Source organism: Anopheles bellator, chromosome 1 (genome assembly GCF_943735745.2).
Source record: "Anopheles bellator chromosome 1, idAnoBellAS_SP24_06.2, whole genome shotgun sequence".
Lineage (NCBI taxonomy): Eukaryota > Metazoa > Arthropoda > Insecta > Diptera > Culicidae > Anopheles > Anopheles bellator.
In genome coordinates, this window is record NC_071285.1 from 34,598,634 (window position 1) to 34,612,503 (window position 13,870).

The 13,870-nt window shown below is 41.8% G+C and overlaps 2 protein-coding genes across 2 annotated transcripts; both read right to left on the reverse strand.

The window, feature by feature from the left end:
• Positions 1 to 627: 627 nt before the first annotated feature.
• Positions 628 to 3,632, reverse strand: LOC131215483 (nose resistant to fluoxetine protein 6-like). Its single transcript, XM_058209873.1, has 11 exons — positions 3,554 to 3,632; positions 3,136 to 3,434; positions 2,707 to 2,869; positions 2,516 to 2,647; positions 2,264 to 2,448; positions 2,014 to 2,186; positions 1,772 to 1,940; positions 1,513 to 1,706; positions 1,297 to 1,441; positions 891 to 1,220; positions 628 to 777 (listed from the first exon to the last, which is right to left on the reverse strand). The coding sequence occupies exons 1-11, from the start codon at positions 3,630 to 3,632 to the stop codon at positions 628 to 630; spliced, it is 2,019 nt and encodes a 672-aa protein (XP_058065856.1).
• Positions 3,633 to 5,012: 1,380 nt separating this feature from the next.
• On the reverse strand, positions 5,013 to 9,684 carry LOC131215484 (nose resistant to fluoxetine protein 6-like). Its single transcript, XM_058209874.1, has 10 exons — positions 9,594 to 9,684; positions 9,169 to 9,464; positions 7,074 to 7,236; positions 6,690 to 7,006; positions 6,432 to 6,604; positions 6,193 to 6,361; positions 5,933 to 6,126; positions 5,716 to 5,860; positions 5,322 to 5,651; positions 5,013 to 5,246 (listed from the first exon to the last, which is right to left on the reverse strand). Exons 1-10 carry the CDS (start codon positions 9,682 to 9,684, stop codon positions 5,013 to 5,015), a joined length of 2,112 nt encoding a protein of 703 aa, XP_058065857.1.
• Between the last annotated feature and the right edge of the window lie 4,186 nt (positions 9,685 to 13,870).

Here is a 13,870-nt window from a genome sequence, read left to right on the forward strand (position 1 = left end):
CATTCTTATGTTTCTTTTGGGTTTTATGTTTTGTTGTTGTGTCGTTTTCCTTTTTACGGATTTCTTTGTCGGGTAGTTTTCTTTCGTAACGCATATTTTTAACGAACGTTTAAAAAAACACAAAAATAGGTTCCCAATAGTTTATTGCACTGGGTATATTTAAAGTATATTGTTTTAAAATTTGTGGCTTTTCCACGGCGCGATCGGGAGGTCCCATTTGTCGTCTCAGAACGATCATTCAAATTTGTGTCATGCCGAGAACGTTGTACGCCAGAACAGAAGGCTATTAATGTTACAAATAAGCGATTATAATAGGATTGCTCAAAATCATTTCACATTGGCTGGATCAGTTCTATTGAATTCGTTCGAGTGATTTGACACTTATATTGTTTTAGTTGAGGTTTGTAAATTTGAACGATATGAACCAACAACTGCATTTGAGCATTTGAAGGACAACAATTGACGTAATTTACTTTACACTACCTGATCAATGCTTTACAGCAATAACGCTCCCGCAACAGATACTAGCGTAAAATGTAACTAAATTTGGTATATAACGCATGTAAACTCTTCTTACACCCATACGAGCTCCCTAGCTTCTACTGCCCTAGTTCCCTAAGGGCTAAACTACTTCTGGACACTTTCAACACGAGGGCGCTTCTTGTTCAGACTCTCAAAGAGTAGCTTCTGGAGGGCAAGGAACGGAGACTCTAGTGTCAAGCAAAGCACCCAACCAAGTACGTAGGACATTACCAAGGTCGCCCAACTGGATGTGTTCTGAAAATTCCGAAAATTTTGGCCAGAATTGATTATTGTTTCCGTATCATCGTTATCGTTGACGCAGTGTTGCGCATTGCGCCCTAAAAACTGTTTAATGTTTAATGACTTACCATCTCAAAAACACCAATATTAACCGAACGCCTCGTGCCGAAGGATGCTGCCCTCGTAATGAACAAGTGACACAGGTACGCACAGTACGTCAAGCGTCCGAGAACGCCAAAGAAGTGGACATTAAGCATACGGAGTACGAATTTGCTGGCGCGGAAGAAGAAACCGACAGTGAACAAAACCATCAGAGCTGTGTAGAATATACGCCCCAGTGGGTATAGTAGTGCCATCCAGACGGCAGGTGTTTCAAAAATGTTGCTGTAGATGAAGTATCCCGAAATGAAATAGGCGGGCATTGCCAAGACGCCAAGAAACCACAGCAACGCGAACATCTGTAACAAAACGAATCAACCATGTAGGGGAACGTTGGGCGGAACATGAGAATGTTGATGAAAGCGGCAAGCTTACCTTTGGTGCTTTGAAGTTCGTTTTCTTCAGATGTAGAACGTAGAACGCACCCATAATCGCCGCTGTGTAGTTGACCAGATTCATATGGGTAGGCAAGTATGTATCGTGGTACATGCCCCAGTACCAGAAAAAGAATCTCAGCGGTCTGTAGGGCGATGCACCGGGAGCTCCCATTAAAAATTATTAAAATATTAAGATTATTTTGCCGGTACTCACTGTGGAGGTAGAACCGTCACCGCTTCGTATCCGTTAATGTACACTAAAATGGCTGCCGCCATAGACCACACTAACAGCAGAAAGGAGAGAATGTACGTCCGCAGTTTGGGAAATCGCAGAACAATGGCACACACCACCAATCCGTAGACGAACATGTGGAAGTCAGCCGCCAAATACCACGATTGTTGCATGCACTGCGAGTCAGAAACAAAAGACTCCCAGTTGGGATAACTTTCCGACAATTTTGTTCACATCTTACCGGCTCATCAGTCGCGTAGTAGTTGTTGATGTACAGGAGATTCGCCCACCAATGTCGGCGACAGTAGGTACGTGAGGTTTCAAATCCCTTGCGCCACAGGGGCCCATCCAGATAGCGTACCAACCACGTGGCTTCTAACATCATCATAAAAGCGTAGACGGGAGTTAAGCTATGGGAAGAAGTGATCAGATTCATTTTTTCGAGTTGCGGTCTCTGGGCTAGTGCGCACAGTCCCTGCCTACCGTATGTAGCGCGCAATGGATATCATTATGATTTCAATGATTCCAAGTTTTTTGCCGGTTTCTTCCAATTTGGATACCAGTGACAGCACCAACATTAACGCCCCGATGAAGAAGAACGTGGTCACTACGTGGGATCCGTTGGCAATAACCATGGAATCGAGCTCATCGTATTTCTACCGGTACATGGTTATTTATTGGTTATGTAACTGAACACACTGATCAAGACAGTTTCTAAACTATTTTAACTTACCCGTTCGATGACCATTGCCGTCCGTGGCTGAGCGTATAAGATGTTATGACCCATGTTTATCATCATGAATATCATAAATCTTACCGCATGGATATACCGTATGGAGTGACTCAGTGTATCATTGCCTCTGGATGTGAGACGGTACCAGTTGCGAATGATCGAAAACGATACAAATGCCATGGAAACTAGAGCAAGCAATACAATACAAAATTAAAAATTATTCAACAAATTATTAGCAAATAAATACTTCACCTTTGCTAGTAAGTTCTGTTTTGTAATGATCCAATCCATGCTGCGTTTTGCAATGATGGTCGTACCAACTTGAGACAAGTACGACCGTCAAGAGAGTGGCTAGCACAACTAAGAAAGCGATTTCTAAACTATCTGCAATGGCCGTATTGGTTGTTAAGAGTTCTCTAATCTTAGCATTATAAAGAATTTACCAATTGGATAGGACTTCGTGTTACTATCGCAGTATTCGATCTCGGTGTATGCCCGTATACCATGTTGCTGCATCAGGTCGTAATTAACGCATTGGGCCAGCATCGTCGAGTAGTTGCGTCTATACTCGTCTACGTCACGGAATGTGCCATTTTTGATGATGTACTAGACGGATACATGCAATTTGGTAAAGCAAAGTGCAATATGCAATGCAATTGACGTATGAACATAATATTAGCAAAAGCAAAACTTAAAACAGCGATTGCTCCTCCTTCAAGTGCAAGTGAACAAACTGGAAGCCTTGAAGATAAATTTAAAAATGAAAGTAGTTCGCTCTCCTCTTTCACTTCCGTTTTCCATTACAAAAGTTATCATTGTCTTCGCCAAAATAGTTATTTTCCATATCCACCAGACATTAGACGCAACATTACCGGAAAATCGATTTCAAATTTCGGCACCACAAGCTTTGCGAGATCTATGGTCTTGTCGAGCGATGCCAGTTTTAGGGCACAGTTCTGCAGGCAGATCCCTCGATCCAGATGCGCGTGATTCAGATGTTGCTTCCAATTGCGGGAGTACTCTTCGATCACTCTCCATACGCGGGACGACTGGTTGGGATGCACCACCGCCTTCACCATGCAGTACACTCCGGGAACGGTGGGATCATCGTTCAAACAATCGTCGTAATCGTCGAACTGAAACACTCGCGGCATCAGCTTGTACTCGGTCACTGCAACGGAAAAGGCCCATTTTGGAAGGGAATCGCGTTTTTTGGCAAGGCCACAAGGTGGGCCGAAAAAAGATTTTACGATCACTTTTTGGTGGCCTCTACCCGAATGCTTAACTTACTATTCGGCTGATGCCGACACTGCACCGAGATTGCGCATACAATGCACCACACTATCACCACAAGTAGCTGGAACTTCATGATCGGACGTCTTTTTCGAGAAACAGCCACAAGCCGTCTGGCGTATCGAGCGCGTTACTGATGGAGCTCAAACAAGTGACCAACGGACCGACAACGATCCTTACCTTCGGTGCTTCTTGTAGGTTTCCCCTACTTTCGAGGGAGTACTCGTTACGGTATTCGCAATTTCAGTCGTGTTGCTTGTGGTGAAAGGAAAACTTACAACTCGGCTGCGTTTTATTGTGACTGCCGTAATTTTTGACCACCCGACTCAGTGTTCGTCGGTCAGTTTATTGTATTCCAACACTAAACCGCAGTTTTGGTAAACAAGGTGAAAACGCAGGAAACTACCCACATTGACAGATACTGGTAACCAGACGGACGAAGTGCTACCTCACATAGCTTTATGTTACGGTGACGGTTCCAGCTGAACGGAAGCACGTGCAAGCATTGCTTCTTACTGTTTGGCCTCATTGTAGGTTGCTTTTTCTCATGATCGGCCGGATGTTGTAAAATAATCTGTACATTGCTTAGATACAGATCATGATCAAACTTAATTGTTACTTGCTTCGAAACGGACTGATATGTCATGTTCGAGAACGATCTAGTATATTCGTTTTGAAACACTTTTAGGCACATAACAGATGCGTAGGCAAGAAAGTTTATAAAACTTTGAATGTTTAACATAAAATCGGCTTCAAAACTAGTTCCTATGATTTCGCATATCTTGGATACGAGCTTAGTAAAACTACTTACCAGCTGGTTGTCAACCGTAGTATATTAAGAACTAGTCGACTCGGCAAGCCAAAGTGGGAAATTGGGAATAATACCAAAATCCATTAGAATCAAAATGTTCACTGTTTGTTCATACGTATGCTGAACATCCGATAAATGATCATAAATCAATCAATGATCACATGAAGTCGTTCGATGTAAAATCCATGAACATCTTTTCCAATAATAAATTTTTTTTAGAATAAATTTTTCCTTACGATCGTGATGGATTCCCATTATTTACCACTGCAACATTTTAAATCTCAGTTTTCGGCTAATTTCAGTCTAATAAATTCAGTTCAACAGATGGGGCTTGGTACGCAATCTGTTGCTGAATTATTTTTTGACTGTATGTTCAGCTTCGATTTTTTATGTATCCGACTCGATGGTTAACTCGATGAACTATTCGACATTCCTTATCCCTTACTACCCCATTCTCTTTTTTCTAAGATAAAACAATCATTTTCCAGAGACATACATTGGCATGTTGGTTGAGTAAGGATCGCATGGTTTAGACGATTTCACGAATAATATTTAAAACAGTCTTTGATTTTATTTTAACAACTGTTTTACCGCATAATTAGTTTAAAGATGGCATCGACTAATTGACTACTGGTAGCTTTCAAGTTAAAATCGTTGACTGAAGACGACGCCGGATATTGAGTAGGCTTCGTTATTTTTCTCCAAGTAACTGGTATCCGTTCCCTGTTCACCGCTACTCGTTGAGTGCGTCATTTCATCGGATTTTACGTGCCGCTTGAATAGCTGTTTCTGCAAGGCAATGAATGGAGATTCCAGCACTAAACACAGCATCCACGCGATCAGGTACGACAGAAAGAAGGATGCAGCCCAAATATTTCCCTAGAATTGGATGAAATACAGGATTTGAATTATCAGTACGCCATGAGAGCTCACGAAAAACCGAAAGTAGCCTACAATGTCGATCATCTGGTAGCGGTAGAAACTCCGGGTGCTAAACAGTGACATCTTGATAAGGCACAAATGGCACAAATAGGCACTGTACGTGAGTCTTCCGATGATGGTAAAGAACGGTATGTTGGAGAATCTGGACACCAATTTTACAAAGCCAAACGATAAACCTACGCCTGTGAAGAAGATAACCACTCCGTACATCAAGCGTATCGCTGGGAACAGCAACGCCACCCAGAGAGAGGGCATAGAGAAGTTGTAGTGATAGAAGAAGTAACCAGCGGCAAACATTCCCGGAATGACCACCAGGCTGACGAGCCAGATACCTTTGACGAGCTGTTTGATGAGAGAACCACGTTAACGTATCGAATAGTTGATGTCGCTTGCGTTTATCGCTTACCCAGCTGTAGCTAGTTCTGTTCTTGTTCAAATGAATGTAGTAAAACGCACTGCCAATGGTGAAAGTGTAGTTTAGCAAATACATATGCGAAGGTACATAAGCCGACAAGTACACGTCCCAATACCAAAAGAAGTAACGGATTTGACTGAAATCGAAAAATGTGGTTTAATACAAAACCCTGGGGTGGTTAGAAAAAAAGTACGTTCAAATGGCATACTCAGGCGCAAATATCGGGATTGCATCAAACTCCTTAAAGTATACGATGGCGGCTGTAAGTATGTAACAAATAAGCAACATAAAGCCGATGAGCATGTTCCGAGCCTTCGGAAAGCGAAGGATCAGTGAGCACATCACTAAACCATAGACAAAAAGATGGAAATCCGCTGCAAGGTACCATGTGTGGAGCATACACTATAAAAAACAATAGAGCGTTATGATAATTTTCAAATAAACCATTCGATCCTTAACATTACTTACTGGCTGATCAGACTTGTAGTAGTTGTTGATGTACAACATATTCGTCCACCAGTTCTCGCGACAATAGGTCCGGCCTGTCTCGAAGCCTTTTCGCCACAGTGGCCCATCGCCAAGACGTACTACCCAAGTTGCCTCGAACAGGATTACAAATGCGTAAACAGGAGTTAACCTATAAGCAAACAAAAGCAGCATTTCGAAGTGGAGTTTTCCCGTGATCAAAGACGATCGGTTGTACTTACCGAATGTAGCGTGCCATTGAAATGAAGAAAATTTCGATGATTCCAACCTTTTTCTTCGTCTCTTCGACTTTTTGCATGAAGAAAAGTACCAGAAGCAGTCCACTGATGGCAAAGAATGTCGTCACAATCTGTGTACCGTTGACGACTATCATTGATGCAAAATCTTCGAAGCGCTGGTAGTTATGTCAAGAATGTGAGGATCATGTCCGGTTGTTAGCCTTATCAGGAGTGATTTCTAATGTGTGTGCCATTACAAACCTGCTCGATTGTTAACGCCGTGCGTGGCTGGGCGTAAAACACAGCATGTCCCAATGTGACGCCCATGAAAACGATCATTCGAATGGCGTGTATGTAGCGTAAATCGTGACTCAGCTGGTCATCGTTGCGGGATGTGATGCGATACCAGTTACGGATGAGAGAAAACGACACCAACATCATCTGTTTCGATGACTGCAAATCCGTTTTGTAGTGGCCCAACCCATGGCTATTTTTGCAAAGATGATCGTACCAACTGGATGCCAAAACGATTAGAGCGATTCCGAAAGCAACCACTACAAACACTATCTCCAGCCAGTCTGAAAGATGCGAAATTATCCAAACGTTAAGTTGCGTTGGAGTTTTGAGTCGTATCACGTTACTTGCCAATGGGGTACGACTTCGTATTACTATCACAGTACTCTATTTCCGTTTGGGCTTTTAAACCATACTTTTCTGACAGCTCCACATTGACACACTTTTCCAAAAGTTCCGAATAGTTTTGCCTATACGCCTCGGTATCTCTAAAAACTCCTGGAGGAAATATAAACTAAAAAATGGAAAAAATAAAAAGTTTAAAAAGATGTTGTGGCGTTCTAAAAAAATGCGGTAGAATTAAAGGTGTGTTTACATCTTAAACGATAACAATTATAATGTAAATGATGCTCACTGCCTTGTCGTCTAACAGATCTAACAAGGCACGCAATTTTCATACAGAAAAAAAGAAACCCAAAGAAGGTTTGTTTAAAATAATTCTTTCATTTTTATTTAATGATCCCTTCATCCCTTTTTGGCAAATCCTAGAAAACAAAAGCGTCAATGTACGACACGACGTTTCCATGTTGATACAATGATTTTGTTAGTACCTTGCTTTGATCTTTGAGAGTTTGCATTACATATTAATTGCATATTACTGCATTTACTAATATTAATTACATATTAATTTCGGGTGATTCAGGATTGAAATTAAATGTTGGTTCTTTCAAAGGAAAGGGACAAAGAAAGGTATGAACTATATGATCAGTTTGAATAATCTTGTGTGGGATCAGTGTCATCTTCATATTAAAGAATGCTATAAATATTTATGCTGCAGAAAAGAAGCAGGAATTATTTTAATTTTAATTTAAAACTGTATTGACTTCCAGTTTTCACAGCATGTCGAGCATGTGAATAAAAAACCTTCGGAACCTTGCTCGGCGGTGTCCACTTTGAAATTCATATCGATAAGGTCGTCTGACTCTAGATCGCCAATCGAACATCGGAATACGTTTAGTCTCTGCCTTATTTATGACGCAACCCATGTCATGCGAATACGAATATAAGAAGACTAATAATTATTTCCATAAGATCAACATACATAAGCCAAAAAGTCCAGTCCAAAATAGTTCCACGTTTGAGAATCTACAAATGTAAGATATTTGTGTTGATTCTATTCTAAAGATTGCAATTAAAATATTTGCAATAATCGAAACTCGAGAGAAATGATTCGGAAGACTTTATTCCTACACGAATACCCAAAGTTAGATCATTTACTTTCAGTTAAACGTAAATCTAGAATTCAGTTAAGGTTCAGTTTATCTACGAAACACGTGAGTCAATTAATACAGAATAACTAAGATAAAAGCAACGACCTCAAGTTCAAGGTAAACCAAAAAGAAGTCGTACATCCGAATAACCTATGTTTCTTCTGACTTATGAGTCAAGTTCAATGCCATTATCACAGGATGAAACAGCTTAGCAGTCAAATGGCATATATTATATTTAGGTTTCAAGTTTAAACAGGAACCACATACCGCGAAACGTCTCGTTCAGTCTCAGCCTCTAGAAGGAGGTGTTTGAACTACCTTCGTTTTCGATAGAACCACCTGGGTCTAGAGGGTGTTTTATGCTCGGTGTTTGGACAAGGCTCGTCGTTACATTTCCTAATGTAAATGTGATTCTACGCGTCCACTCTTCTCGAGTAAACAAACCGGATTTCATCTCGGACGGACGCTCGATCGCGGTGTGCCTCATAAAGTTAAAAATTCTCGACACTTTTAATTTCATCGGTCCCTTCGATCGTGTGTCCCAGCAACTCAGTGTCGACTATACTATCGTATCAGAACTGGTTTTGTGGTTTTCAGACAAAATGTGTGAAGTCTGAAACGCTCCATTTGGCTTGGCGATCTTGCGTATACTACGCTCCTGATGGGTGCCAAAAGTTGATAAACCGAAACCTCTTGCGCTCCTCTCCAATGGCCAAAGTGTCCAAGTTTGCGTTTAATTTGCCCTTGAACTGATTCCCATCGGCTAACAATCGTGACCCGGTCCGGAATGCGCTAATGCGCGATTGCCTAATTAATTGTGAGCAATGTTGCGTTATCACCGTTCCACACCGCGGCGCACAGACCGTGCCAATTTGCCTTTTGTTGGGACGCTTCCCGCGAGGATTGGCCGAATAGCACTAGGAAATCGAACGAATTTATAACGTGGACCAGCTTACCCGGAACTTGGTGTCGAACTTTGGTACGAGCAGATGACTGTCGTTGAGCGCATTAGCTGCCCGCAGTCGATCCTCGCAGTTTCGCACGCAGAACCCTCGATCCAGGTGCGCGTGATTCATATGCTGCTTCCAGTTCTCGGACACTCGCTCGATAATTTGCCACACTTCCGAGGTGTTATCCGGAAGCACAGCCGCCTTCACCACGCAGTACACCGAAGGGATAGTGGGGTTGTCGTTGAGACAAACATCGTAATCGTCGTACGAAAAAACACGCGGCATGCGCCAGTATTCGGACACTGTAGGGAGTAAAGTGTGGGATGCCAGGCAGTCCCAGCACAGGCGTAGGAGAGCACAAAGCCAGGTTGTAAAATCACAAAATTAACGATCTCCCACTTCCGGTCAACTTCCGTTGCAACCGTACGCACACTCTACACTCGTCGCGCCGGTCACGGAGGCCAGCAGCTTGATGGACACCACGATCCACGCGGACACCAGGACCCACCAGGGACTCGACATGGCTCTTTCCGTGTGCTGATCGGGTCACTGTTCCCGAAGAAAATAAAACGCGTCCTCTCGCGGCACTGTCTAACGCGAAACTGAAGTCGTCATTTTCGGTGGTCGAAATCCTTCATGCGAGGTGGCCGGGCTTCCCATAGTTTAACGCCCGCAAACCTGCTCGCAGAGCAGATCTGATGGGCTTTTAGGGTGGAAGGTTGCCGACTATACGAATCAAGTTTTGGGGTCGTTTTATTAGATTGCCAATGCAAGGCGTTGGCACGCGGAGCTTGGTCTAACTAATATTAGTTAGACCCAAGATTCGTCGTTTTCTTGAGTAACGTGGTGGGATAAGTGAGCGAGACTAAATATTAAATCAAGTTTAACACTGTCTGTTCTGCAGTACAAGCAAATTTATTCAATCATACTACATGCAGTAAGGACATTGCCCTAAGGCCTTCGTTGATGTAAATCCGAGAGGAGTGTCGATACATTAATTTTTTCCAACCATAAACATTCACACGTTTGAACCGGATGGTCTATCTTTCAAAATGCACCTGAAAAGATGCATTTTAATGATTTCAGTTTGCTTACAAGCCACAAACATGCAAAATAGAAAACAATATGCTTTACGTCTGAACCAAATAAAACCACCATATGAATTAACATCCGCATCCTGCGGCTCGTGCCGTAACCACGAACAACACGGATGCGAATAGCATGTCCTTGTTGTTTCTCATCATTTTGTGCAGGGAAACAAAACACACGCCGCCACAAACAAGACTGAATGTAAAAATGTGTCCATCCAGGTGACAACATGACGGCGGAAGGATGGCGGAAAGTAAGGACCCAAGTAAAGGGCGATGATGCTGCATCCTTCAATCCTCCCACTGTGTATAGATATTTTAATCACGGAGTGATTTTCCTTTCCACCATTCTTCGATGTTCCTGTGTGTCGCTCGTGCTAATCCCTTGAGAAAAGAGTTTTTTTCTTAGTATATTCTCCACGGAAAGAACGCCAACGATGGCACAAACCGGTTTTCGCTCATCCCCTGCACGGTTTGACGGTTGTCAAGTCACCACTAATTCAGCACGTGCCAACCTCTCTGCCAGCAGTGCAGCATTTTGCTTTGGTGAGATGCGTTCCGTTGTTTCGTTTGGTGGTTTCCGCTGTGAAAATGCCTGCGCGTGTAAAGTGCAATCAAAGGAAATGACTGCTTTCCAGTCTCCTCTGCGATACGTGGTATGAATAATCGGACAAATTGGCTCAGGTTCAAGGCTACTGTGCCAGACTGAGAGCCAATGCCATCAGTGTATGATTTATTGACCCAATATGGTTGCTTGTAAGTCACCACCGTTTAAGCAATTTATGTTGGCGTTTCACTCCAAAGCGGTTCTGTAGGGGTTTGCAAAAATGCTCCAATTCCAATTGAATTACATAATGCTCCTTACCTGCCTTAAAAGTGAAGGAACGCGACAGGCATGAATCGGTGGTAGCATGTTTGATAAGTAGAAAAACGTGTATGCCAGCGCTTCCAGGATAACCGGTTAATTGTTGAGTAGCAGCGAATTGGAGCAGTGATTGATGGAGATAGTTTAAAATTAAAAAAAATTGATACCTTCAATCTGAGCACAAATACTGATTTATATATGGCACAAAATTCGCCGTTGGTCATTGCTAAAAAAAGCAAAAAAAATCGCATATGAATGGCGCTGGGGAACTTGTATCTACGTTTTTTTTTTATTATTTGCTTTCCATGTGGTTTGATCAAGTTCAACCTTTTATCTCTAATACATGCGTTCAGCATCACCAAATTAGTCTTTTTCGATATTTGTTATATATTCATATTGCACCACCCTTTACAAGTTTGTTAAACTGATGTTTATTTAATTTATGTCGTATTGAATCAAAATTTTAATAATAAAGCCTAGTTGGGGTAAAACAATGCGGATCACGTTTTAGCTGCACTACCTAAAAATGGATTTTTTTTCGTAGTGTTCTATTCGATCGCTTTGAAGTAATCAATAAAATGGGCTTAAAAGAGCAATTTTCATCAAGCTTTTGGAGGTTGACAGATATATTTTCGGAATCTACGCAACTCAGAAACAACCGAGAAAACAATATGTAACTTGTCTATTTTAAGGAAATATAACTGCAATCCTCAGACTTTGAAATCGCCTAATGATCGCCTTTTCCCATAGTCCACTGTTGCGAACTCGGACTTGGACCAGGTTCTCTCCAGTAATGGGGTTAAGTTCGAATTCGGTGTAATTTACGTAGTGTTGTGTATCAAATATTTATTAATTGTTTTCTAACGTTTTCTATTTCAGATGGCAGCAGGCGTAACAATGGTGAACAGAGTAGACAGGTTAGTTTGAAAGTTTATGAATAGTAAAATATGATAAGCGCAATATCGTAATGATTTAATGTTTCAATCAAAATTTTATGTTGCTAAACTCAGTTTCAACAGTGTTTCTATGTCTGTGGTTGAACGATCAGTTTCCTTTAAACAACAGAAACTGAGTTTGTTACCAAACACTGATGAAAGAAAACTGAATACAGAACCAATTTGGAAATGACACAAGTACCATAAAATAAGCAACAATCAGTGTATCATATGATTGCTTTGGATTAAAAACAGAAAATTCGTCACACATTAGGCATTTGCCTATTTTCGACTCAATCACCTATCACAGCCCGAATAAAGGTCTCAAAACTCAATCGCAGCAAAATAACGGTTCAATTTTGAATAAATCATCCACAAGTTCGTTCGAGGCAACGAGCTTTCGAGGTAAAGCTTCGGTAATCGTCTACGCTGGCAGCACTGCCACGAGTTTCAATCGGCTAACTTCGGCATTTAGCAAAAAAACAGAGCCCGGGAACGCCAGAGTTTCGAAACCAAAGAGTAAAGAGTTTTTTCAACTTTCAAAAAACGCGAAAATCCGGCCAGGAAGGAAGGTGTGTTGTGTGTGTTATTATTCATATAAAAGCCTCAGAAATTCGGAGCCAGAAATTTCCATAACTTTTGCCGTCATCTAAAAAAACAGAAAAACAACCAAGAGTAAATCCCGATTCAACCTACGAAAATCCCGAAAGAGAAGAAGAAGAAGTTTAAGAGATGAAAGAAGATCTAGATAATATAATAATAATCAAATTCAAACAAAAATACGTCCGAACACCCGAATAGTTAAAACTGCTCGTAGCTTCAACCTTTTCAGGCTCGCTACAAAAGGTGTTTGTTTTGCTACAACAATGATAATACCGTCCAAGCTGAAAACTAGAGTAGTTTTAGCCAACAGCAATAAGACTCTCGATGTCCAAGGCTCATTGTTGTTCGAATTCGATTGTTCGTGGTTGTGGTTCCGTGTTCGTAGTGTTGTGTTGGCGTGCGATGATGATGATGATGCTTGTGATTCTATTTTTGTGAAAATCTGCTCCTATCCGAAAGAGTTGTTTAGTGTAAATAGCGTTCGCACTCGCGAGTCTGTGTGGGATGTTTACCGTGTGTTTTAGGTTAGACCCCGAATCGTTACCAAGTGACGAGCGAGTTAAGTTTCCTCCCCGGAATGTCCAAACTGCGGCGAAACGGGCCTCAGTTTAGGTCGAAGTATTTGCTGATGTATCGGAATTCGACAATGCGATCGAGCTGGACTTTTGTATGAGATCCGGGAGCTACGGAGAGCAAAGTACAGTACCAAGCCGCTTGTTTTTTCGAGCCAAGAAAAACAAATATGTTTTGCAGCCATTCGACGCGAACACCTTTTGCGAAAACACCTTTTCTCTGGCGCACCAATACAGTGCCGCAACAAACAACACGTCATACGCCGCCGCACAGTGGGGAATTTGTATGCGAAAGGCGGACATATTTGTTTTTAGGAAGAATCTATGGACTTTTTTCAGTGTTATTGTTTTCTCTGGATGTGTTTTGATTAAATTCAACTTTTTATGTGTAATGCACGCGTTCAAGTATATTAAGTAAGCTGTTTTCAAGAGCCATTTTTATCACTCTTTCGACTTTGACAGATAGATTCTCGAAATCTATGCATAGAAGGCTAAAAATGGGGATTTGCCATAGATAAAATATCTATTTCAGGCTAGTGTGACTAAAACCTTAGTTTATGAAATGGACTTTGGCCGCCTTTTCCCCATAGTGCACAGCCGCTCCACTCCCTTCCTCACCCAGGGAAGGTTGCTGGCAAACGGAAC

Coding starts and splice junctions, on each gene's coding strand:
- LOC131215484 (XM_058209874.1), bottom strand. CDS start 9,684: ATGTCGAGTCCCTGGTGGGTCCTGGTGTCCGCGTGGATCGTGGTGTCC. Junction 6,362..6,431: donor TCAATGGCACGCTACATTCG/GTAAGTACAACC, acceptor GTTTGCTTATAG/GTTAACTCCTGTTTACGCAT. Junction 5,247..5,321: donor GCTACCAGATGATCGACATT/GTAGGCTACTTT, acceptor ATCCAATTCTAG/GGAAATATTTGGGCTGCATC.
- LOC131215483 (XM_058209873.1), bottom strand. CDS start 3,632: ATGAAGTTCCAGCTACTTGTGGTGATAGTGTGGTGCATTGTATGCGCA. Junction 2,870..3,135: donor AATTTGAAATCGATTTTCCG/GTAATGTTGCGT, acceptor GTATCCGTCTAG/TACATCATCAAAAATGGCAC. Junction 1,442..1,512: donor GTGACGGTTCTACCTCCACA/GTGAGTACCGGC, acceptor ATCGCCCTACAG/ACCGCTGAGATTCTTTTTCT.